Below are 10,296 nucleotides of genomic sequence, written 5' to 3'. Positions count from 1 at the left end.
TTTTCTACATAATGAGGGTGTTAATATTCAGGTTTGGCAAGTGTTGCAAAACGCGGCTTAAATTATTACCCTTGTGTACCCACCGTGTGGCAGCCCATACAAAATGGTGCCTCATAATATCAAACAAAAGAAAGGTAAACGTCATGGAGTTATCATAAATATTACTCCGTAAACGTCTGCTTTACTTCTTTACGCGCGTGTGTTTTTTATGAATAGTCTTGATTACAAGTCGGTGTACATGCTCCACACGTTCGTCTTTTCATTAGGTGCCTCGGGCAGTTTCTCAGCCAGCTGTTGCACCTTTCGTAAGAAGCCAGATCCGCGCTACCCGATGGAGACCCGCTGGTTCCCGCAAGTGAACGATTCCTCCTGCAGTGAATGTCGACATTTACATCTCTTGCAGAGGATACCAGCTGACTCGTCCTATCCCGAGGATTTCTACAAACCACCTTCGAAAACAGATACAAAAGGTTTTTGATTTCTGCTGTAAATAGACTTCACTCAAGTCGGATTTATTTCGATATTCATAACACCGGTTGCCATCACAACCAGCCCTAAATTCATCACCAGAGTATCATCAAGTGTTGTGTAAAGGGCCCACTAAAACACCGACTTATGCCAAGTCTATATGCTATATAAGAAGCCAAAACAGAAGACTGATCAACTGTCTTCGAGCTTTATAATTATGGAGATAAGAAATGCAAGTAGATCCTTATTATTTTGTTTGGCCTAAGTCAAAAATGTTACTCATTCAATGTGTCAGTGAGAAAAACAAAGAGGACTTTAGGCTGGCCGGCTTGCGAATTTTCTTTTCCCAAACTACATCCACATACATGGTAGATTAGCGCCCTCTACGATACTTTTATAATACGTAGGCAGGTATATAAAAAATCCCCCCAAGGATTTGACGTGTAGTGCGATAGCTAGCTCAGTCGATAGAGTCGTGATTTTGCACCGCAGGGTTGTGGGTTCGAGTCACCGTAACTGTTCCCCCTAATTTTTTTTCTTTTCTAATCTGAGGCTTAATTCGGAGGATTTTTTTAAGGGAATTAAAGTCCGAATTTCATTAGGTTCGAATTCATTTCTTTTTGACTAAATTTATGATTTCTTCTCATGTTTTCAGAAAAGTGAAGTCCAAAAAGCCATAGCGTACACCCATAAAATGCGGAAGTCGTTTGAGAAAAACAATTCGCGGCCCTCCTGGAACCAACAAAAATGAAATCAAGGAAATAGGCCTGAGCACTAACTCTATTTTCATGTTGAAAATGAAGTCTTTTGTTTTCAAACCATGCAACCTTATCTTCTACGCATTGGATTTTTTTTTTACTTGAGAACGTTGACCCGACCCATCTTTAGTCGTTTGGGTTGAGAAGTTTGTCTCCATGATTTCCGATTTTATCTCAGATCATTTTTTTTTTTGCTCCACAGCTTGTGCCGATCCATTAGGAATGGAGAATGGAGACATTCCTACGGACAATCTGTTTGTCTCTGATGCAGGTCCTCCCGGCTACGACAAACGGAAGGCTCGGCTGAATTATCCGGGTAAACTTACATCTGTGACGTAATCAAATCACTGCTAAGCTATAGTATATTCCAACACAACACAGCAAAACAAGACTAACCCAGCCCATACAATCAATCCACCCAGCACAATCCAGTCCAGCCCAGTCCAGCCCAGCCCAGCCCAGCCCGGCCCAGCCCAGCCCAGCCCATGCAGCCCATCCCAACCCAACCCAACCCAACCAACCCAACCCAACCCAACCCAACCCAACCCAACCCAACCCAACCCAACCCAACCCAACCCAACCCAGCCCAGCCCGCCACCACAACACAACACAACCAAACCAAACACAACCCAACACATGCCAACGCAACCCAACCCAACACAACCCAAATTTAGCCAATAATTAGCCTCCCTTTTGCCTATTAGCTGCCTGGTGTGCAAGGCCCGTAGATACAAACCAATGGATCCGTGTCGACTTAGGCAAATCAACTACAGTGACAGGACTCATCACACAAGGAAGGTCCTACAGTGATGTCTGGACCAAGACATACAAAGTCAAGTACAGCTCAGATAACGCGGCCTGGGCCTATGTCACTGACAAAACCGGCAACCCAAAAGTGGTAAGCTGTGGGAATTTATTCATACCACCCTTTTTGTAATCAAAGTGATCGCTTTTGATTTTCATGCGAGGTTTATTTTCTTCTAGTGCTCCAGAATGCTCCAGAATGACATTCTCTACAGCGTTATTAAAATAGTTCTGACAGGGTAAATTTGGAGTCAAAAGCTGTAACTTTAGCAATAATTTGACCCATTCCCCCTTCTTTCTCAGGGTCCAATTCTGACTTTCTTTTTGGTGAACCCGATTATTATATAGTTTCCAGGAAACACGGATGATGACTCTCAAGTAACTGTCTATTTCCCGGCGCCTCTGCACACTCGCTTCATCCAAATTGAACCTCAGTCTTGGACAAGGTATATCTGCATTCGCTTTGAGCTGCTTGGTTGTAAAGGTAAGATTGTCAACTCCTTTTAACGTTTCTAAACGTTTTTTAAACGTTTCTAAACGTTTCTAAACGTTGCTTTACATAATATGTCTGATTTAACTGTCGGAAAGATCCGTATCGAACGCTTATGAATTAAGTTTAGTATGAAACACATATAGCAACTATTAAAGTTCTTTTGCACCCTTTTGTTTTTGTCATTGTTAATTCAAAACATCTTCCGCCATTTCAAGAAGATTCCTTTCTCTTTCTAAATTCCTTCCTCTCCAAAAGAGTAAGACTGCGTGGCCAGGGAGCGCTGAGTGGTTCAGGCATAAGATGCCAGAGCGAAGGGGACAAGGTTGAAGACGTGACCTTAATTAATTCACTATGAGTTTTTTTGTGTGGAACTTTTATTGGATATTAAATTTTGTGCAGCGTGTATATTGTAATCATGCTAAAGTAGTAAAGATAAAGTAACGTGAACATGTGTAAATTGTTTTGCATGACAGTTTGAATGTGAGTAAAAAAAGAAAAAGGGTGAGTAAAAAAGAAAATGTCCAAGTTAGAAAACATGTCAAACTAGACATTTGCGTTTGTCGAGTTACAAACGCAGGGTGATCGGCCCGGGCTCGAAATTAACTATTCATGTGACATTTTCCAGTTAAGTTGTGAATATTTCAATGTCAGAACAGAAGTAATAAGATTCACGAAATTCAGCCTTTCCAGTTGAACCATTTCTTTTAATTTGAAAATGTGATGCATATTTCGGGGTTTGATAAAATTTCAGTACACAGTTTACAGTCTACACCTTATTTCCGGTTTGCAAACATCATCCGTTACGATGTGCAAATTAAATATTGATTTAGTTCAACATAATCAACCCTAATTCCGAGTGGTGCATATTACTATGGCGTCATGATGGCGTCACCACTAGCCACTAGCAGAATTTGACAAGATAGTTTGAACTAGGCCTATATCTTTTGAATTAAGTAGAGTATCGTGTTCGCATAATTATCGTATTTTTCGTGAAGTGTTATGCGGTGCCTTGAGCAACATTTCTAATTTCTGGGCATAAAAACCGTGGCTTGACGGCCTCCAATTCCGGTGTTACCGGAAGTGCAATCAAAACTGAATATTACTCGAAACCAATAGCATTTTACCACAGACATATAAATTATGGAAGTGTTTAGTGAGGAATGCAAACCACATAAAAACACCATAATGACGTCATCACCCAAAAGGGCGCGCTCTCGAGGCACAGCAAATACAGTTAAACTTTTGAATGTTGTATAAACATTTCACAAAATTGCCCTTAGACAACCGCAAATGAATTTGCAGTTTTGCACCATCATTAGATCCCTGTCTAATGACTATTTTCGTAGCACAAATAATGATACCACAATGTTGACCTTGGGCTGTCAAATGCTATGGCGTCATCAAATTGGAAGCTCGGTGTTGTTAACAAATACACTTAACATTCATTATAATTTCGAAATTTTCAAAGGTTCTTTTCAGGCTGATGACCATGTATCCTCTCTGAACTAAATCAGTATTCAATTAGCTCATTTTAACTGATGACGTCATCAAACCGAAAATATGTGTACGTGTACGTGTATATGTGTATCCTGACATTGATCATCACCCCAAAAATGCATTTTGTTGAAAACAAAACAATGGTTGTACCGGAAAATTTCGATGATCCTATTTCTGCTCTGACAAAAATATTCAGTACTTAACTGGGAAATGTCTAATGAAATAGTTGTCTTCCCGATCACTCTGTGCGTTTGTAACTCAACAAACACGAATTAGTTAGGATTGTTGTCCTCTTACCATTTCACTTAATGTTATTTTACTTGTTGTAAAATGAAAAGAAAAATTATAGCCTAAAAGAGTAAAATGTGTGAATGTTTTGCTGTAGAAATTTTTATCTAACATGATCTAGCTCCTCAAAGGTTCGCCTGTTAATTGTTGATGGATACATTTTCGTAAGAATTTTTTTAAATGATAAAAATTTACCACAAGCCAATTTTTGGGGCAGCTGATAAAACATTTCTATGTAGTCGTTGGGTTTTTTTAGGAGACGAACAAAAATGCATGGTTTTGTGGAATTTGTTGTATATATTTTTTGTGTTTGTGTTGAATTCCTGGTATTAAATTATTAAACATGGAAAAAATTTATCATGCTTACCTCGATAAATTCTTAAATTCTCATAATTTTTTCATGATGTTTTTCGTACAACGAGCAATATGAATAGCACATCAACTTAACTTGGGTGACTCGGCGTATTGCATTTATCCCAAAAGTCACATACTTATCAAAAAGCCTACTTTGATTAAACATCGTAATGTTGCCAAATCACCCCGTGAAATCATTCCGTCTGGCTTGCTGTCATTTAGAAGGAATCAAGGAACGTAGGTGATTTCCAACGATCAGTCAATTGACTGCTTTCTGGAATAAAGAGTGGTGTTCACGAAATTGTTCGTGTTTCGTGATCAAAAGGCTTTGCACGGTTTGTCACTGAAAAGTGTAATATCCACTGAGCTGAAACATCAACAAGTTATGTAGGCTTTGAATACTCTTCTTTGGATGTTGTGTGGTGTTATTATTGGAAATGAGCAAAATACATAAAAAGCAAATAATTCATTTAATCGAAGAATGGCAAACGACTAACACCAGGCATAAGCAACGTGTCTGTATCTAAATTGTGAGCTATTTTCCCTGATACAATATGTGAGGGAGGGTGCGGAAAAGAATACTTTAAGTAGAAAAGTAAAGTCATATTCACTGATATTTTCAAGAAAATCGGCCGAGTGTTCCCGGTCCCTTAAACGTGGCGCACTTGAAAAAATCTCGGAAAATCCCAATTTCTTTAAAGTTGAAAAATTCTGATAAACCATTGTTATCTCTACTCCGATTCCCAACTAGATGTTGGTCCAAAACAATTCTTATTTTTATAGGGTTCAATGTGCACTTCAAAAATAAAATCAGAAAATCACGCCATAATCTGCTAACTTTGTAACGGGTATAGGTAAACTCAAGATTTATGAACGTGAATGTTTAGAGCTTGATGCAATTTCACTTGAGTTACTCAGCCATATTACGGTTGCGAGGGTGAAGCTTGGCTGGTTGTCAAGTAAAGCTAATCCGATTACGTACTTAGACGCTGTAACAGAGCGGTGAAATTCGTGAACCCCAAAACATGGCCTTTTGAACGTTGTGTTTCTCAGAAAATATGCTCAGTATGATTGAAATGTTAAATTACAACGGAAGAGGAAATTCTAAACTTCATGTCAGTGAAAAAAATCGCCGTCATCGATGCCGAAACCTCAATACTGCATGGTTACTGGTAAAGCAGACCTTCAAGTCTGGAAGAAATCGTTCAGCGAAAACGTCCCCAAATCTATTTATTTATATCAATTTCTAGGAATTTACGAAATGTGTTATTTCACGAGTAGTTGAACACTTATATCATCTAAGTATATTCCGAATTTCAGCTTAATCTGTTGGTGCTAACGCTTGTTTTACAGCTCAAAATATGTCTAAGGATAATCTCGACGAGGATTTTTCCGACCAACCCACTTGCATGGTTTTCATAGCGCCGTAGGCGCTACGGCTGACCAATTTCGGCCTGGCACCGCACAATAACGACGGGCATATTAGCATATTCATTTAGCGTCACTTCAAGTGGCGTGACTTGGCGTGGGTCTCGGTATCGACCAATGGAAGCCGGCAAAAAGGGTGATATTTATCAATTAATAGCCCGTGAAGGAGGCTTTTATGCACATTTTACTGCACACCATAATGGATAGGAACTTTATTTGTGAGGCTACATTGCTAACGCCAGTGATACAGCTTTCAAAATGCACGTAGCCAGGCCTATTTTTCCCGCAATTTCAACGAAAAGTAAAGAACATATCACAACGATTTGTAGCACATACTTGGATCATTATAAGGGAAATAAAACCTGAAAGTTGAATGATGAAGATACGGTCTTCCAAATGGGAGAAATTAATAAGATTTTGCCCGCCAACGTGAACATGTGTGTGTACATGTAGTTTCATTCAAAATAAAGTGTTACGTAACCTTTAGAAATCGCCCTTCGCAACCACATGGCTGTACTGTGGAATTTCAGGTTAAACTTTTGCTCTAGCATGGCGCTAGAGGCGAAAAATCAAAGTGCGCCACGTTAGGGGCCGCGCCTCTTTTATGGAACATCAACAATGCATTAACATTAATACATTTTGCCTGAATCAAAATTTTGCAACGAGTATGAATAATTGCCGGGGAAACAAAAGGTGTTTTTTTTCTTCAAACCTGCACTTATCTCCGGTCATGGCTTCAGATACAGCTTCATGATTTTACGTCCCTTTTTAAATTTTGGTATGAGATAGCTCTACTATACTCTCTTGAAGTATTTTTAAGAGAGACGAACCTGCAGCCGAAATGATCCCGAGGTTTGAAACCCTGGAGCAGAACCTGCTCACTCCAATTTATAGAGGGCGCTCCCAGTATCCCTGCAGAAATGTTTTGCCATATATCTGGGTATAAAGGGTAGGCTACTTTTAAATTGTGGAATATCCCTTTGCACAACAAACGTGATTGTACAGGTGATGAATGTCTGATCCTCAGACTACATTTAATAGGTGAAAGGTGGCATCGTGTTTGGGATTATTTAGGTTTGATTTGCAGGCATTTCCTAGACTAGGCCTAGGCTATAGTCGGACTCCTATAGTATTAACTATTATCGCGGCGTCCCTATTATTATTATGGCAGTGGATATTTTGCCGGAGACGGCAAACCTTTAGTAAACGTTAGTTTGCCGGATATGCACTGAACATGCGCAGTTACTGTTTTTTTGTACTTAAAACATTTTCCGCTGACAAATTTTATTCTGACTCCATGCCAATATTATCGTTGTAACCTCGTATTCACAAGATGGGATTCAGACCATTTTATAATTTCGGACTTTATTTCCCTTTAAAAAAAATCCTCCCGAGCCACAAATCTGAAAAAGAAAATGTAATACTCTGCAATAAAATGTCTCAGACATGTTAAAATAATAAAAGAAGAAAATTCTTATTTATTTGGTACGGCGCTCCATGAGTGCCATCCACTTCTTTATTTACTCAGATAATTTATCACGTCATGTTGACATATCGCCGAGAGTAAGGCGACTTAATCACATAATTGTATCGCCCAGTCGACTTACCGAAGTCGACTTGGTGACTTGTCCAGAGGCATTATCCCTCCAAGTCGACTTCCAGAAGTCGACATGACGACTTGTCCAGATGTATTATTTCGTCAAGTCGACTTCCCGAAGTCGAGATGACGACTTGTCCAGATGTATTATCTCGCCAAGTTGACTTCTCGAAGTCGAGATGACGACTTGTCCAGATGAAATATCTCGCCAAGTCGACTTCCTGAAGTCGAGATGACAACTTGTCGAGATAAATTATCTTGCCAAGTCGACTTACGATGTGGAGATGATGACATGCAAAAATCTCGTTCTGCATGGATATCCCGTTTTTGAAGCATTGTCGTGGATTCTTTCTTGTTCGTCGGTGCATTTGAGGTTTTCCCCACCTGTTCTTATATGAACAATAAACTGGCAGAGGAACAAGAGATAAACTGTAGGGTATTGATTTGATCTGGGTCGAAGTTAATTTGTGTTTTTGTATTTTCAACTTGTTTTAAATTACTCCCCAAAGCTTCGTAGGAAATCACACCTCTGCCTTGTTTTCCCCTATTTATCCCGGAGAAAACTAATTCACTTCACGTTAAACATTAACAATCATAAATTCCCAAAAATGTCTTTACTGACAGGTTGCATAAAACTTGTTGCTTTCTTAAATGACACTAACAAATTCAAGATTTGCTTTTAATCATATTGAGATCATATTTAAGATAAAACGACTCTCATGGCTTAAATTGGAATATCGGAAATTTAGCAAAACTCTGGTCTGATATATTACGAGAAATGATTTGATAAAGATATCACTATAAAAACTCATTGTCAACACTAAATCAATGTTTTATAAAGGACATTAGCTTATGATTAGCCTTAGCACACTAAAACCACACTGTGATCATCACATTATGATAAAGTTCTGTTCCTAGCAATATAGAAGTTGTTCACTTTTGAATGAGACATCGGCCTCAATATTGCTGTGACGTTATTCTGATGTCATGAAGTATGAAATTACAAGCGATTTTAGATCACAAAACTACCTAAATCGTTAAGGCTGAGAAAATCCCTCGGGAAGAATGAAATTTTGTCAAACATGTAATTCAAATTCCCAAGAACCTAAACAATTTCCCTATTAATAAGTTAATGATACTTTCCTCGACGTAAGACACCAGGTGGAAGACGTTAAGAGTACTTTTTTGTTCATAGGTGTTAACAGTCAGTGGCGTGAGGTTTAATTCCGGTGGGTGGGTGGGTGGGGAGGGGGGGCACATGGGTGCACACAATTTTTAATGGGGCACTGAAGGCAAATGACAAATTTTTGTTCATGTCAAGATTTTAAACGGGGAGCGCCGGGCGGGGGGGGGGGGGGGGGCACGGGCATTCGTTGTGGGGGGGGGGGAACAGCCCAGTTACGCCACTGATAGTACCAGTATGTTTTACCTTTTTTTCAAGAAATGAAAAAGAATTATAACTGTAAATATATGTCAGCATGTTTTTTAATATCCTTCCTTTATCACCATACAAACGCCGGTCATATTTTACAGCATAACCGGCTAATTCGACAATATTATACTTTTATCACATCTGCCTGTGAGTTGCGCGAAAGGAACGTTTTCCCTATGGAATGTTGTTGTCAGTCTCTCTTTTTGGAAAAGCCGAATATATTGGCTAATAGGACATGATGCAAACCGCCATGCGAGTGGTCGGTTTCAGAGTACAGGTTACTGATGAGGCTACCGTGTATACAACCATGCATGCGGTGCTCAGCCGATACCGATTCGCAAGGCTTTCTACCGGCTTCTTCTTGCAGGGGAGTAAAAAAAGAAAATGACTGAATTTGAAAATATTAAAAAATATTCGGCTTGCTCAATTTCATTATGAAAAAAATAATAAAGTACATCTTATTGACTTTAAACTGTGAATATATCACGTCATTTGCATATTTTATTCCCGCGTTATGTCTAAAACAAGATAAGTTTGCGGTAGCACCATGTGAATAAATCTCTTTTGTGAGTACATGTATGTATGTGTGGTTCTGAATAGCCTTTAGTCAAGTCCCACGCGCCTATACCCGGACCATCCGGACACGTAACGCACCCTGGATGCTGGCACGTAAAAAGACTAGCACGAGTCTTTTTACGTGTCAGCATCCGGGGTGCGTCACGTGTCCGGGTAAGCGCGTGGGACTTGACTAAAGGCTAGATTCTGAAAAGAACCGAGGGACTCAACGTTTCGAACAGTATGCTCTGCCCGTCGTCAGGAGAATGTTATTCACATGGTGCTACCGCAAACTTTTCTTGTCCTAGTATCTTTCCACCATGCAAACCTTCAAATCTCACGTTATGTCTATTTGAATAAAAAGATCACAAAAGCTCGGCTGTCCACCTCTGATAATTCTACGAACTGGTTAATACACATTGAGTATTATGAAACATGGACGTTTTCCCACCTCGATGAATGAACGAGAACTTGCAAAGGATTTTTATATCGCTAACAACATTTCAGAAGAAAAAGAGTTGACTTGTTCCTCATATGCAAACCATTACAACTGACAGTAAAAACAATGGTCTTGATTTCAATTATTAATATCTCATTTTAATGAATGCTTGTGTGTATTATC

At 39.3% G+C, this 10,296-nt stretch overlaps 1 protein-coding gene across 1 annotated transcript; it reads left to right on the top strand.

Moving 5' to 3' along the window:
- Window positions 1-238: 238 nt before the first annotated feature.
- Window positions 239-2,537, top strand: LOC119741422 (retinoschisin-like). Its single transcript, XM_038217167.1, has 4 exons — window positions 239-470; window positions 1,429-1,542; window positions 1,931-2,124; window positions 2,379-2,537. Exons 1-4 carry the CDS (start codon window positions 239-241, stop codon window positions 2,535-2,537), a joined length of 699 nt encoding a protein of 232 aa, XP_038073095.1.
- Window positions 2,538-10,296: the final 7,759 nt, after the last annotated feature.

The sequence above is a fragment of the Patiria miniata genome, unplaced genomic scaffold (genome assembly GCF_015706575.1).
Source record: "Patiria miniata isolate m_02_andy unplaced genomic scaffold, ASM1570657v1 HiC_scaffold_5, whole genome shotgun sequence".
Classification (NCBI taxonomy): Eukaryota; Metazoa; Echinodermata; class Asteroidea; order Valvatida; family Asterinidae; genus Patiria; species Patiria miniata.
This window is presented reverse-complemented; position numbering and strand designations above follow the sequence as displayed.